Genomic DNA, 16023 nt, shown 5'->3' on the forward strand with positions numbered 1-16023 from the left:
CATTCTACAATGTTTTGAAAATATCAAATAGGATCTCCGTATGTTTTTTTCTAAAAAAGATTGTTTTTATCTGCATTTAAAAATAATAGGACTTGATGTCAATGTTTGCATGTTTACAAAGTGCAGGTTGATTTTTGCCTTGAGGTGTTTTTGTACCAGAATACAAATCCTGCTTTAGCCATGCAAATATCAGTCTCTGGACAAATAAGTGTTCCCTGATCTTTCTGTTTTATTGTTTCAGAGGTGGTATGTGCTGGTATGTGGTATATATCTTCCTGTCCTTGGCTCCAATGCAATCATACACCCTCAGTGTTAGCGAACATCAGGTCACTGACACCTTTCTTGCTGGAATGTCGGGATGGGAAAGGTTGGATGGACAGTGGCCAGGGAGACTTTGTGCTGAGCTTATAAACACAGCATGAAACAGATAGTGCTTATCTTTCCATGCTGGCAGCCAAAGAAAAACGTAGACGTGCTTTGTTATGCAACATCTGTCCTCAAGAATTGTGTGTGTTATCATTCTGCGGTGCAGGAAGAATATTTTTTTCCTCCAACATTTCCAAAAGAAGTTAAACTGACATTTATCTGCAGAACAGCTTTGATGCTGAGCTAGTTTTAAGAGAAGAGCAGTTTGGCATATGTGTGGGTTTTCTTTGCCCCCTCCTTCTTAATATATTATCAGCAGTTGTAATGCGGCAGCCTTATTACTTGCTTACAAACAAAACAAAAACTCCTCTGTAGTCCAGCTTGAAGCAGGATGTGAATAGCTCTGCAGTAAGCATCTCCTCAGCAGCTGAATTGGCAGTTGGGCACATCAAAGCCTTTAGCCTTAATAATGACAATTGATTTGTGAATTGAGTTCGCGGAAAGAGCTCTGGTGGCTCATTCAGTAAATAAAATGCTGCTGTAGCTAAGAATAAGCATTGTACCGCAGGTGTAATTATGAGTTGGGTATGAATTCATTATACTTATTATTGCTGTGCTGCTGAGCTTGGAGTAGTTGCATGAGCAGGTACGGTATTTTGACCCAGGGCTTGATAAGCAGCTACGTTAAGTCAGTAATTGTACTTGGGAGAAATCCTAGTTTACGCTCATCATTTGTGGACAACTTGGAGTTTTTAGTTTCCTTCAGGTTATTTTTTTGCCATGGAAGTTAATCTTTTTGATACATCACAGTGTAGCTGATCCAAAGTATAATTGCAGTCTTGTCAATGAAGGGAGAGTAATAAAGCTGGAGTATCTTTTGAAGAGTTCTAGCAGCTGGATTGCATCCTCATAATTTCAAATTTCAGGGTGGGACTTGGAATAAGGGCAAGGTTTAAGCTATTAGAGTAAATCTGATTAGATTTCGGCTCAAATATGTAAGCAGGTTACTGGTTTTCTCCAATTTACTGGGCCCTAATAAAAACGAGTTGCTGATATTTAAGAACAAGTTACTCACATCATGATCATTTCCCCTTGCCTTTTACATTAATAAGCACATTATCATTACCCTAACATCATTCACTTTCTGTTGGTGAATTATACATTATCCTTGAACAGAACCCAAGCAGTTACAAATTTTATATGCGGCACTCTTAGTATCATCAGTAAGATAATTGATTTATTTTTCTAAGATTCTCACAGATGGAAGAAATCCACCCTCTTCATATTCATTGTTAGGATCACAATGAGCATATTGGCTTTTCCTCTTCTAGGTTGGTTGTGATTCATACCCCTTCTCAGTCAGAGACACGTACTTTTAACATGTAAACTGGAAATTTAATAAGGCTTCAAAAAAGAAATCAGCTCAAATACGGTTGTTTGTTTTTTAAACCATTTATGGGACAGAGTGGAGGTTGTTACTGACTCTGAGTGGCACAAGCCCTTCAGAGGAGACCTCGTCCCTGCTCTCAGAAACATCTCCTTCAGGATGCTGCTTAATCTGATGATTGGTAGCGTGGAAGACCGGTCTGCTGAAGAAATAGCTATAGCTTTCGATGCAAATGTGAGATATCTAAATATACCAAAATCCAGGCAGAGCTCTCCAGAGAAGCTTTCCTTCGCTTTTATATCTCCTGCTTTATCTTGTACTTCTGTGTTAAATTGTAGACGTGATTTTCTCTAGCTGCCTACAAGACCTGTTCCTTAGTGTAGGAACCGTAAGTAAATATTGACTTTTTAATGGCACCCATTACAGTTGGCAGCCCTTTGAGGCACTTGGAACATCAGTTAGCCAAACGATATTGGTTAATTTATTCAGAGTTCACTTCTTGTTCCCTTAAACAGGCCAATTATCCTAGGCAACAACAAAGCTATAACCTTCAACATCTTATTTCACCACCTGGAAATAGGTGGCTGCGCAGTGAGCCACCAAAGTGTCCTCCCTCTCTCTACAACCAGCTGATAAATATGACAAATTTTCAGGAAACTGATAAAATTTCTGCTGCTATTTAAGCTAAACTCCGACTAGTCAGCATGCGATATTAGGTGTTTGATACCTAGGAAGAATTTTAGGTATGTTTTGAGCTCATTGAATAAACCAGTGAGGCCTTGGTCCTTTCAGTGCTGATTGCAGCTAAATCTGCAGTCATTGTCCTCATCCGTTTGATTCTCTTCACATGGATAAATCTGGCATTATCAAGTATTTTCTCACTGCATTTTAAAGTTGATCTTTTTTTTCTTCAGGTTTGATATTCTTCACACACCGCATTTTTTGTCACCGATTCATCTCTTTAGAATGCTGGAGAATCTTTTTCCTTTAAAGATTTATATTCCTTGCCTACTGCTTAAAGAAAAAAAAATCTAGATGTTAAATAAATGTATGACTGTATGAAAGATTCTTCAAGTTTGTAATCCACTAATCCACTTAATATTTAATAAATGCAATATATCATTTTTATAAATATGTATAACTTAGATATAGATAGGTTTAGAATACATAAGGGATTACAATAGTATACCACATAAATCTCTGTTGGCATAGAAAAGACCAGTAATGTTTTATGAACGTATTAAGCCTCATTGGTGGAAATAAATGTCCTACCCTCCTGCAACCCATTAAAAACGTTGTTTATGGAAAGATGCTTTTATGAATTTCATGCAACTGCAAGTTTCTTGTGAAATGGCTGAAGAGAGGGCGCAGCAATGCCAGCTGAACGTCGTATTAGAAAGGAAAGTGGTACTAAGGAAAAAGGCTTTATTTTTTTTTCTTTTTATAATCTTTTTATACTCTCACAGCAAAATTTTGTTGACATCAGAGTGTCTTTTTCAAATGGATTCTGTGCGAGAAGTCATTTGGATGATAATGTTGTTGCTGTGCTTTGGTGAAAAGTGGGGTAAAAAGGGGATTGAAGTCCATGATGAGATATGGACTTTCACTCTCCTTTTCTGCAAAGAAGCTGGACACGATGTCATCCAAAGCCTTGTAAATAAGAGGAGAACAGTGTCTGCAGCTTGGCATGGTTTTACTAAGCACGGGAGCACAGCTCGGTGGCATTTGGTTCCTTGTCTCGTGGCCTGCTCTCAGTCATAGAGTCTGTGTGCAGACTGACTGCTTACCCTTCTGGAAAATGAAATTGATAATATGTACTTCCCAGATTTGTTGTCAGACTTTCTTGATGCATGCAAGATGCTTTAAAAGCAGTGATCAAAGAAACCACAGAGCATTTCAAGCAAAATGTAATGGGGAGGAGGAAAAAAAAAAAAAAAAAGCAAACAGGTGTAAAACAAATAGTTTCAAGTATAAGCACCCAGCCTAGTATCTAGGCCTATGCACATAGAAAAAGAAATGAAATTCTTTAAAATTCAGATAAGCAGGTTTAGTTTGCAGCTAAAGATTTTGAGCACACTGCTTTTGTGTGATAATATTTTAGATTTATTTCCACAACTTATTGCACATTCATTTTTTGGAGTTTTCATTGCAGAAAATTGCCAGGAGGAATGGATTTTGTCTTCCTTCAGCTGGCAGAACAATTTTCCACCTGTCGCCCAAATATTTGATGAGAAGGATTACGGTACAGCTGCTGGAAGTTTATACTTTATATCCATAGGAAGTAAGAGGGTCTGATGAAACTAATATACTGATATCATGGCTTGGTTTGCTGAGATGTGTGTGCTGCACTTGTGACTTTCAACACGTGCTGAAAATGTAGGAGACCCTGGCTGCTAAGATGCAAAATAAAAAGTGATCGTGGTCCTATAGCATGTTCTTAAGGAATCCTTGGTTTCCCACTAGTGCTCCCTTTGTTCAGAGCATCACCTATCCTTTTAAGTGCCAAGACAGTTACAGCAGCATTGGGGTTTCCACTTCCACAGGCGAGTATTTCAAGTGCCAGTAGACCTTGTACCCTGTCAGTGTTGCCAATCTCATCTGCACAGCAAGAGTTAGAAGGGGTCCTATGTGTAGCTTTTCTTTTGTCCATAAGCTTTTATTTCAGTTCCCCACAAGAGGGCATCCTACGGGGTGTGAATTTTTGAGACATCTCTTAAAAACATAGGTGGCCACTGTCTCAGACACTGAACTTAAAAACAGGAGAAATGGTCCCTTGTAGGGTAGATGAATATCCAGTATAAAGAGTTGTTTTATTGGGTTGTGTTAACAAAGGCCTGCAATCTACTCGCTCCATGACAGAATTCTCTGAAAATAATAAATTCTGTGTTCTTAGTCTTTATTACTCCTGGGTATATAAGCATCCTCAAAAAGTCCTATTTTTTAGGTACTTAATTTTGAAGTTGTGAGTTTTGCTACAAGGTTCAGTCCACTCTGGAAATTGAGTAGAATTAATTTAGCTGTCATATGCTTTTTTTTTTTTTTTTTTTTCTACCTGCTGAGAGTCTTCACCGTGATATTAGATTGATCATGAAGGATGATTCTAGGTTTGAATTTCTTTGATTTTTATCTTGTGTTTCACAACCCTGAAAACTACAGTTAGAATACACACCAAAAAAAAGAGAGAACTGGTGTGAATATATATTGGTTTTGTTTGCTACTTCCAAAGGTATTTTTATTCAAAAGCAAGTTCATCTGCTTGACAGTGTTCCTGTTCTCTCTGCCTTGGTGTCACAGTAACACACGGAAACATAACCCCAAATAGTCTGTTAGTTCATGTGTATCTGACTTAATTATTGCAGTGCCTGGTTCATTAAGCATTATCCTTCAGTGAAGCACTAAAGGGCAGCTGGGCAGGTATTGCATTGCAATGAAAACTTTCCTTAACTGCATTGTCTTATAACAAAACATTAGGATGAAAACTTACCTGAATTCTCAGGTTGTGATGTGCAATGCATGCTGGCTCAGCCACACCCTGTGCCATGTGCAAATTAGAGAGGAATAGGTGGACAAAAGGTACTTTGACAGGAATCTCATTGATTTCCACTGGTGTCGTGCTGCTTTCTATAGGTGAGGTTGTTGTAAATGTATGGCAGCACTGGCATCTTTGCGGTACCATTTCATCAGTCTCTACAGACTTGCACTGACATTGTTTTGATTTGTTTTCACATCAGAAAGTAATTTTGGTTCAAACATCAGTGGCATCTTTATGTTTTTCTACTTTGATATTTTATTAGTGTCTTATACTCGCGGGGTATTGTCCTGGCAACCTAATTATGATTTCAGGCCCTGATGAAATGAAAAGGGAACAAACGTCTTGGTGGAGAAGAAAAATGATCCTAAATATTTGTTCATGATGTATATATGCATACTTCAGCTCTAATTACTTGTTCGTTTGCCTAAGGTGTTTCACATATCTTACAACCTTTGGTTCAGCCCAGCAGTCCCAGGGGGTTCTTAATTCCATACCTTGACGTGCAGTGAAGTTTCCTCCTAATATTGTCCAGTTTTTGTAGCATAGTTTATTACCAGAAGAAAGCAGACTATGCTTAATCAGATCACGTCAACAGTGAAATAGGATGAGATTCCCACAGAGCAATGTCCAATTGAATTACATCCAAGTTTGTTTAATCCATTTAAACCCCATATGGAATTTTTTTTTACAGGCATTGTGGGAAAATTTGTAGTGAAAAGCTTTACCCACGCTAGTTCTCACCTGTAAACGCAGTGTGCTCATAGGTGTGTTTTCTTTCTGAAAGCATTCTTCCCAGACTGCTTTTAATATGTTCATTTCTAGAGTTAAATATTGATCATTTAAACAAATCATTGTCATGTGGAATCTGCTGGAAAATAACAGCAAATACTGAATGTCTGAAATAATTAGTACAGCCTTCCTTACCTTGGATCTGAAATGCACAATCAAGGTGTGAGCAGGCTTGCTTATTAATAAAGCCAGGCCTTGGACTATGTTATGCAATAGCAAAAGAAACTAGGAATTCAGTTAAAAGCATAAAAAGCATTTTCAAGCATTTCTGTAAGTTTAAAAGTTACATCTTTGGGGAATATACTGAAGTAGGAAAAGCAAATAAAAAGGCTGTGCAGTAAGTGCTCCGTGGCAATCATGCTCATTAAGTAGTTCTGTACCATTTACCAGTGGTGCTGAGTAGGTAATAATTGGATTCGCCCTCAATGTATAGAACTTAAAGAAAAATTATGCAGTGAGCTCATCAGCATGCATGTTTTATTACTGACCGCTCTCACCGTTGCCTGTGTTGTCAATCTTTGCTAAATACCACGTCCCTGGAGGCTTTAGTAAATCCGTGTACTAGAGGAAATAACAGAGGCATTAAAGGATTTCGTGTGGACAGCAAAATCGTATTTCCTTCAATGTCTGAGCAAAAAAAAATCACATTTTTGCATATGGGAGAGGGTCAGATGATTAAAGGAACGTAGGCAGATCTCACCTAAGTTGCTTCTCTGACTGAAGGATGGCTCCAGTTTGTTACAGAAGCTGCTCCGTGCATAAGCAATTTATGTGCTCTCTGGTAGGAATTTTTTATCTTCTGGTTCTCCCATAAAAATGAGCGCACTTGAAGATGACAGTTGTCATTACTTACTTCTGTAGTAAATAACAGATATCAAGTAACTGAAAAGGGGAAAAAGAAGGTGTCTGGAAGTTCAGTTTTGGTCATCGCTGACTGTCTTTTGACTCATTTTCTGCATTGCCCATGGGGTTAGGCCTGGAGTGCAGAACACATCCAAGAACTTCATAAGGAAGCCAAGTGGTAATGCCAAGGTTTGTAAATTCAGGGGACTCGGATAAAGGAAGCAGTATACATGTTTGTTTCCAGCAAGTTACTTGGCTTCTTTCGGATACTCTTAAATATTAAACTATTTTTTTTTTTTTTTTTAATGGAAAGGTAAAGCTACTTACTTATTTTAAAAATCTAATTTTAATTTGGGAAAAAAGTTTGGGAACCACGATTTTTCATTGTTTCAAAATTTTACTGTAACATTTTATCCTAATCAGATTTGAACTACTGAAGGATTTCCTTCCACTGCTATCAAGATTTTAAAACGTGACCTGACAACTAACAGTGGTATATTTATTTCACAGAAGAAGTTTGTATTTTTTCCTAACTCTTTTTTTTTCTTTCATTTCTTTTTGTTTCTATTATTGTCATAAAAAGATTTAAAGCCCCTATTGGACTAGTGTGCAGATCATAAAACACAAAGCACTTCCTGAAAGGTAATTTTCCAGGAATGAAAAATATAAGAATTGTGTTTGATAGTTTGGTCTTCTGTCATTCACTGTTGTATTAAAACAGCCAATTTTCAATAACCACAAATGGCCTGAATCTTGAAAACCGACAGTTATAAATTAAAAGCCTTAATAATTGGAAATCAAAACCCGTATAAAACTCTAGTAGGCCTCAGATAAATTTTAAAACAAATTAGGGTACAGAAAAATGATGTGCGAAAAAAAGATGCATTAAATTAAAAACCACAAGTATTAAGTACACTTTAGGAGAGGTTTTGCTTTGGTCAGCAGCTGCTCTAGTTATCTCAGCTAATGCAGTATTTATCCTGAAATGCACGTATATCTATATAACATCAGCAATAGCCTTCTAAATAACATTTTTTTAGGACCTGACCCTGGGATTTGTTCTACCTCGTTACAGGTGGGCAGCATCTGGTTCTCGGGATGTCAGAGCATCAGTCTGGGCATTGTCTTCCTTTAGATTAGCATTGATGTGTTCAAGGTCTGTGACAGCTCCTGTTGTTTATTTTTATTTATTGGGGTGAGTGAGAGTGCTTGCATATATGTATGTATGCTCCTAGAGACACAAAAAGTGTTTTTATCCTATGTTCTGGAACTCTGGACTCTGCAGTTTACCTCCAAGAAGTGTAGCTCTGAAGCAATGGATGGCATTCAGTTCAGGTGGTCAGTGAGGGAGCTGAGTTGTGTGATAGATTTGCCTGGTTCGATACATCTTCCTGTTTCAGCTAAGTACTTCTAAATTGTTTTTAAGGAGAGTTGAAATGTATCATCGTAATTTGTCTAATCTTGTTTGCTACCGATTGCAGTAGCCAAATTGTTTAGAACTTGAACGTGAAATAACATCTGGGGACAAATTTTGCCCTCCCCTGGAGGTTACACGAGGCTGTTGTGTGACTCCCATTTGCACAGCATCCAGATGAGCAGTTTGAAATGGAGAGACCAGTCGTGGTGGTGATCTTGAGGAAATTGCCCATCACCTCGAAAAGCTGGGGGTCAGTACGGGGCAATGCCGGTGGGTCAGAAGTCACCCTATGACAGAGCTGCAAAAGTACAGAGAGAGGGGTGTAGCAAATTTCACTTCTGATACTCCAGTGTGGTTGAAAGAACTTCAGTACGCTGGAAGGACTTCGTGTAGCTGTGCTGCAGCACAGCAGCTCGTGGAATCGGAGCAGTTTCTCCTTGAACATTTGAATTCTCAGCGCTGTCATGCCTGCGTGCACATATGGAGTTTGATGATCTGGTAGGTAATATCGGAAATGGAAGTACATCACAGCAGTGGCTGTTACTGAAGACATTTGGGGTAATCGCAGGACACCACTGAGTCAGATGGCTGGCAGTGAATCCACGAGCATCTCGTGATGGACAGCTTGTACAAGTACTACGTTTTTGTTACTAATGGGTGTACTGTGGGCTTTGACAAGAAGCATTTCAGAGATCGGACTTAATGGTGATTTTATTTTTAATGCATTTATTTGCTGTACAGATGTTTGAGGAGATAATGTGGGAAACATATTTCTGCTATAAAGTCTTCTAGTTTATTTGGAGGTTTTAAGATTTGTAAAGCACTCTGCAATCCCTCACTGAGGAGTTCTGTACAGGTCTAACCTTTCTTTAGGATGGCAAACTTTCCTTGTAGAGATTGGTAAGAATATATAACTTGGAGATTAAAAAATGGAAAGACTTCAAGGCTGGAAAGGAGTCCTTGCTAGCAGAGGATGCAGGATGGATGAAAAGAAAAGCAAGAATAAAGAAAAAGGTGGCCCTTGAAAGTGAAGTTTAAAAATCGCATTTTTTTAATCCAGCTTCACTTTTGCCATCAGTAAACTGTTACAAATGGACATGAGAAAGGATACGCATTCTCAATTACTGATAAATTTCCTGCTGGAGCTGTAGTTAAATATAAAGTAGCTCTTGCTCGGTGCGTGTGATCGTACCTGTTCCAGGCCCTGGGAGCTGTAGGCACTGCATCACCTCTGCCCATTAAATGTTATTTTACAATCTGTTGGTTTTAAGGTGCTCATCAGTAACATGTTAACAATGGAAAGCAATAGTGTTAAATCCTGACCCCACTCGCAAGAAGAATTATGCCCTTAATTTCAGCACAGCTGGGATTTCATCTTTGTGTCCTGCCCTAAGGAGCAAATTTAGTGGGATAACGGTGGTCATGGAAAGCTCTCTGGCTAAATGAGTCCTTAGGAAATTGTCCACCATTCTTCCTCCACACAGGCTTCTTGCTGCCTTGTGAAGCACTCAGATATTGATGGGAGCTTGGGATTTCCATGCCTCTCCAAAAGTCTTATAATGACATTTTTGTTATTTCCTATAAAGCATGGATTTAATAAAGCCTGCAGGGACTCAGTATTACTGAAGATTGACAAGATGGAAATTGGCATAAATGTTCAGCAGTAAAATGCTAAGAATTATGATAATATTTTATAAAGTACACTGAAAATGTGGTTTAAAACATTGGGCCCATTTGAAAAATGGAACCCTCTTGAGTTTATTTCAAAATCATAATCATCTCACAGCACTTATGCCGGGTATATTTTTGCATGCAGATATCCAGCGCTAAATGAGAGATGTATTTTTAAGAGAAGTAGCAAAATATATTCACTATTCTATAACCTTCTAGACCTGTGACCATTTTTAGACTTATTTATTTCATTATAAATTACTTTTTGTCTAACTTACCTCATTATTTTCGGTTAAATCACATATATATTGCCATCGGCTGTTCTTTCTCCGATACTGTATGCCCTTCATCTGCATACAGCTTGTGTCCTCCTCTGTTGCCATTTGGCTGTGCTGAATGTGCTCAGTAATTTGGAATCTTCCTTCATAAATCGATTTATTTTTTGCTGCTGTTCTCTGAATTTTCTCACAAAGCTGACAAACTGCTGAGATGAATCCCAGTGTTGCTAAAAATCAATGGGATATTTCTGATTTTCACACAGGATCTAGGATTTGACTTGATTAGAAGAGTTGCAGTGAGGCAAAGCTTGTGTTTGAGTGTTTCTGTCTTCATGTCTAAGAAATCGGAACATGTAGGCTTGTACGGTGCTGACTGCACGCCTTTGAATCCTCCTGCCCGTGCTGCAGGCTGAGAAAGCTCACAATCTTGCAGGTTCTAGCCCTACAGAAACCACTTTTCCACTTTTATATCATCTGAAAGGGGCTGCAGTAAATGGGATCGGTGTAAAAGCATATTGAAAATTTCCTCTAAGTGGGTATGAAATCGCAGTTTGCGTATTCCACTGTTGGAGTGCTACAGTAATGCTGCTCGTATCAATATATTTCTCTGTGGTTAGCACTCTGATCCCTGTTAAATCTGCAGCAACTGTGTAAAAGAAATTACATTTAGCGTTTGAAAGAAGGAAGGGTTGGTAGTTAAGGCTCTGGACTGTTGCTTAAAAGAATAAGGTCTAGTTCTTGCACAGACTTTTTGTGTGACCGTAGGTGACCCATTTAATGGTTCTGTGCCTCAGTTTGCCATCTGTAAAAATGGCATTAGTGATGATATATTTTTCTGAAGCTTTACTTTTCTTGACAGTTCTTGCATTTAAGTTATTATTTTTGTGTATATATCTGTCAAATTCCTTGTAAAGCACAATCCTGACAACCATCAAGTTCTTCAAGTTTTTCTCTAATAAAATTAGTGTCTAATAAAACACAAAATGCTTTCCAGTCAATTAAATGAGATGATACAAAGATGGAACAACATGAAAAATGTGTATTTTCCTTCCCTTCCCTTGCAGGAAATGATAACAGTGAAGCCCTTCCAGAGTCTATCCCATCTGCTCCTGGAACTCTGCCTCATTTTATGGAGGAACCAGATGATGCCTACATTATAAAAAGCAACCCCATTGTCTTACGCTGTAAAGCTATGCCAGCCATGCAGATTTTCTTCAAGTGCAACGGTGAATGGGTCCATCAAAATGAGCACGTGTCGGAGGAAAGCATGGATGAGACCACAGGTAAGGGCTGATGTGTCCTTTGGAAGACAGAAGTGAGTACGGTGCCACTCAGCAATATACAAACCAGAGCAAGGTACAGCAGAGCACCTTCCACGATACACAAACAGGAGCACTGGGGGTTGTTGCAGGGCAGGTAGCTACAGGACTGCACTGAGCTGAAAGAGTGGGACCAGACGCACATTTGGAAGTCCTATGACAATGCCAGCTCTGCTCAGAGCACAGCCAGTGAGCCGTGCTAGTGGGTGCAGAGCAGCAGCCTAAGCTCACTGCTGGGCTACTGCAGCAGCGTGTTTTGGTTGGCTCGGTGTGTGGGTAAAGACAGATTGTGTGTGCTCGTGCTGCACCGCGTAGACACAGCTTTGTGGAGATGGGAGAAGTTTCCCAAATGCAAACGGAAAGGAGTGGGTGGGAGAGGGTAAGAAAAGGTCAGACCTGAAAGGCAGAGAAGGGGAATACAGATCCCGGCAGGAGAGACATACTATAACGGGGGAGATGGAGGGAATTAAAGCGACTGAAGGCGCAGGAGGTGTTGCACAGAGACAGTAACAAGTTGCATATGCACCACCACCTTTTCCAAATGGAGATATAGGGCTACGATAGACAGAGAGCTTTCTGTAAGAAAATAACAGTTTTTAGAGGGAACTTCTGTGTGTTTCAGTGCTGTAATTTGTAGTGGGAAATACAAACAGGAAAGAAGGATGCTTTTATGAAATTCCTGTCAGGATGAACCCCGAAAACCAATGGCAACATCAGTATATTGCATGACTCGACATTTACCTTCACCCCCAAGCGCTCATAGGTATTTGGTAAGTAATGAAGTTAAGCAGGAGAAATCCATTGTGTAAAAGTGTATATCTAAACAAAGAGGAAAAGAAGGGAGAAAGTTGAAAATGATCAACAGATTTTATCATGCCTCCTGCACACCCTCTATCTTTTCTCATTTAGAAGAATCTTGATAAGTATTGCAAACCAATTTAATGCTGCACCGTCTTGTAATTTCACAATTCAGTTTTGTTATTGCTTTCCTTCTCTTTTTAAATTCCAAGATTGCTAGGCAACTCCAAGTATTGGAAATAGCAGCGTAGGCATAACATCCTCTCTATCAATATAAGAAATTCCTTTTGAGAGGAAAAAAGCTGTTTTAAAAAGAAGATATGTCTCCTAACGTGACAGTGGTGTTTGGAATTCTTTTTAAGTGACACATTCTGAAGAAATTTCATACTAACGGCTTTTTGTAAATGCTAATCTGGATGAATTTTAATTTTTGCAGTTACCTTTTCAAAAAGACTTTAATAGGTGTAACCTTTACTTCTAAAGGCAATGCTGAATCAATGTAGGAGAAATGTCGACCCTGAATGTTTTCCTTCCATATGGTTAATGAAAATCTGTCATGTGAATACTGCAATTATGTTCTTGAAGCTTTGGATTAATAACAGAATGAAAAAAGATCAAGCAACTTTAGGTCTTTGGTTTTTAAGTGTGGTGGTTTTTGCTGTTGTTGTATGTGTGTGGGGTTTTTTTTATTATTATTAAAACCAGTAACATTGAGTTTTGAAATGTGGACGCACAGCCTTAGAAAATGGGATCTAAAATATAAGTGGTGCAGGCTTTAATTTAGCCCAAGAACAGAGCTACCCGTTAAGGTATTGCTGTCTGTACAGCGTGTGGTCCAGACAGCTCAGGGGGTTTGTGTGTTCTGAAAGCTACCCCAGTGGTCCTTAGGCACAGAAATGGAAGCAAAGACTACAGTGTAATGTTGAAGGACAGTCCTGGATACTCTCTCCCATGATGTATCCGTATCCATACATTATTTTAGAACTCTTACCCAGTCTTCAGTAAACAGCAGACTTGGGTTTTGTTGTTGTTTGGTGTTGTTTTTTGTGGGGGAGAATAAATATGCATACTGGCAGTGCCCTCATTTCTGGAGTCAAATCTGAGCATAAACACGTCTGTTACCAGGCACACGCAGTGTTCTGCATGCTGCGTGGGCTCCGTTGGTGAGAAGCTGCATGAATTTGCGCCACGAATGGTGCCTCTGGTTAAAGGGAGCGCTCTGGTGTGCTCACCAAATGGAGGCCACACTGAGCGAAAAGGGGTCTGTCCTTCTCCATTCCTCCACTGCTTGTTATGTGATGACAACTCAGAGAGGAAGCTTTGAAGAGGGGTGAAAAATAGGAGCAACAACAAAAAAGAGGAAACTTAATGCTGACTGCAAGAAATGTACCTTAGCATCTCTGCCAGCATGCTCCTAGCCAAGTGTATGCAAGAAGTACTTGGCAGTGGTACTTGAAGGCACACTGCTGCTGATGGATTTTACCTACAGCTTGTTATTGTGTATTTCTAGAAGGACAGGAAGGACAGCTGCTGGTAGGCAAGTGGTATATTTTGTCATTGTGATGAATATTAAATGAAATTTCACAGGCTACTGTTTTCATAGGGGAGAAATACAAATCTTAGAGTAAGACAGAGTCAACGTGTTAATTTGCACAAGAGGACAGATGTCGTTTTTATAGTTTTGTAAGGTCCATGGATAAATACTGGGCTCTGACACATGCTGAGGATGTACAGGGGTCCTGGTGGGCTGAAGGAGCTTGCACCGAAGTCTGTTGTGGCTTTGCTGCTCTTGATGCAGAAGGTCCAGGCAGGCAAGCCAACGCATACTATGGCTGTGATGGATCCATGTTCCCATCTCTGTGCTGTCACAGTCAATTGGTCAGTTACAGACCAAGTTATTTCATCTTCTCCCTTGCTTCCTGAGCTGCAGAAAGCAGTAGTCTGCCTTTTTTTTTTATTTATTCCATAAATGTAGCAGAACAGGAACTTCGCTCACTATATACGTGGAAAGTAAGAGCCTGAGCTACTAGATGCTATTGCGATAATAATATAATAGTTATGGTTTGACTCATTTTCTTCTGTTTTGTTTGTTTGTTTATGTGTTTTTTTCATCTGAGAATTAGTTTACAAATATTTCAACTTTTGGTTTCGCCACAGGATCAAACCTGCTAAGAGTAACTAGAGTTTTCTTGTCTGATAAAGAAAAGGATTACAGCAATAACTGCTGTCAGCGTTTTTCTCATTTAAACAAATAAAGCTGACAAATGCTGAAGTTCTGTGCAGCTCTGTTATGTTTAGTACATGGAGAGCAATTATTCATCTGCTGCCAGCATTAGTCTATCTGCAGCTAAACCATCCAGCAGTGCAGAAAGCTTATTAGCATATCAGTACCAGAGTCATAATTTTATATTCTGCAAGGCTGTACCGTGTAACAAAAGATGATGGTTATAATTTGCACAATAATTTAAAGGGTTGGACTTGCAGTGCTTATTAGAGTTTTACAAGTTACAGGTAAAATGTTGTTCGTGTTTATGATGTGCCTGTTTTTCATTTGCATGGATTTTTCGTTCTGTGTCATTTCCTATGAACAATTTTTCTGGCATTTCTTGAGATGCAGAGGGCAGGTGAATATATCTGTTGATAAAATATAGTGATGATGAAGGAAGAATATATGCTTCTGTTCCCAGTAGGTTTGCTCTTCATAGTTGTTTCTAAAACAAATGAAAATATGTGTGCTTCCTCCATAAACAACACCTAACTTTCCCCAAAGACTTGATATTCTCCAGATCAGTTTTGTGGACTGGGAAATGGGGAGACCTCTGCAAGGGCCTGGATCCCTACCTCTCCCCCTCTCAAACCTTGGACCCTCAGCCCTCACAATTGTGCTGTTTGGTTGCCTGACTCAAAGCACATTAAGCATTGCTTCAGAAAATGCAGCCTTATCTATACTAATTAAATAATGTGTCAGTGAAAGGAAGCGCTGGGCTGGAGAATATTCTACCTTAACAAACTTGAAGCTGCAGATGCCTGTATTCAGTGATGACTGCTCAGAATTTTACAGCAGCAATGAGCCTAGAAATGGCTCCTGCTCTTACACGTGGTGATTTTTCTGGTTAGTATCAGGGAAGGTTCTGTTGCTTGCACCAGTAAGCTGTATAATAGGTAGTTCTCAGCTCCTCATTTCCATTCGCTGCATCCAGAAATTCCTCGAGTAGCTCAGAAATTGAACAAGTTCAGACGACAGACAGTGCATCGTAACCGGGTGGGGGAACGGTAGCACTGTCAGCAAGGTTGTGGTTAACGGTGGGTGACAGGGAGGATTTTCATCCCCAGGAAGATGCTACGCAGAGGTCACGGTGGGGATAAGCTGATGGGAGGATGGGAGGTGAGCTGGATGTGCTCAGGTCCAGCAGGAGGCTGAGCACACCCAGTAGGCCCCAGCACCTTCACAGGAGCGTGCAGGGCAGCAGGGGCACTGATACGGGGCACAGGGTCGCACAGAAGTGTGTGTCAGCTAATTGAATGCTGGACAAGTGATTCCTGACTGAGACAGGCCATCATTGATAGGTCAGTATTTGTCAAGGACTAATCATTTTTCATCCTTGTCAAAGAAGTCTTTAAGT

At 39.6% G+C, this 16023-nt stretch overlaps 1 protein-coding gene across 1 annotated transcript in view; it reads left to right on the forward strand.

Annotated features, from left to right (window-relative positions):
• Positions 1 to 16023, forward strand: part of UNC5D (unc-5 netrin receptor D) — a 323527-nt gene that overhangs the window by 240192 nt on the left and 67312 nt on the right. The window contains exon 15 of the mRNA XM_084499193.1: positions 11348 to 11566. Within this exon, the coding sequence (XP_084355319.1) occupies positions 11348 to 11566 (219 nt within the window). The remainder of the gene's footprint in view (positions 1 to 11347; positions 11567 to 16023) is intronic.

Source organism: Aythya ferina (assembly GCF_964211825.1).
Source record: "Aythya ferina genome assembly, chromosome: 27".
NCBI lineage: Eukaryota > Metazoa > Chordata > Aves > Anseriformes > Anatidae > Aythya > Aythya ferina.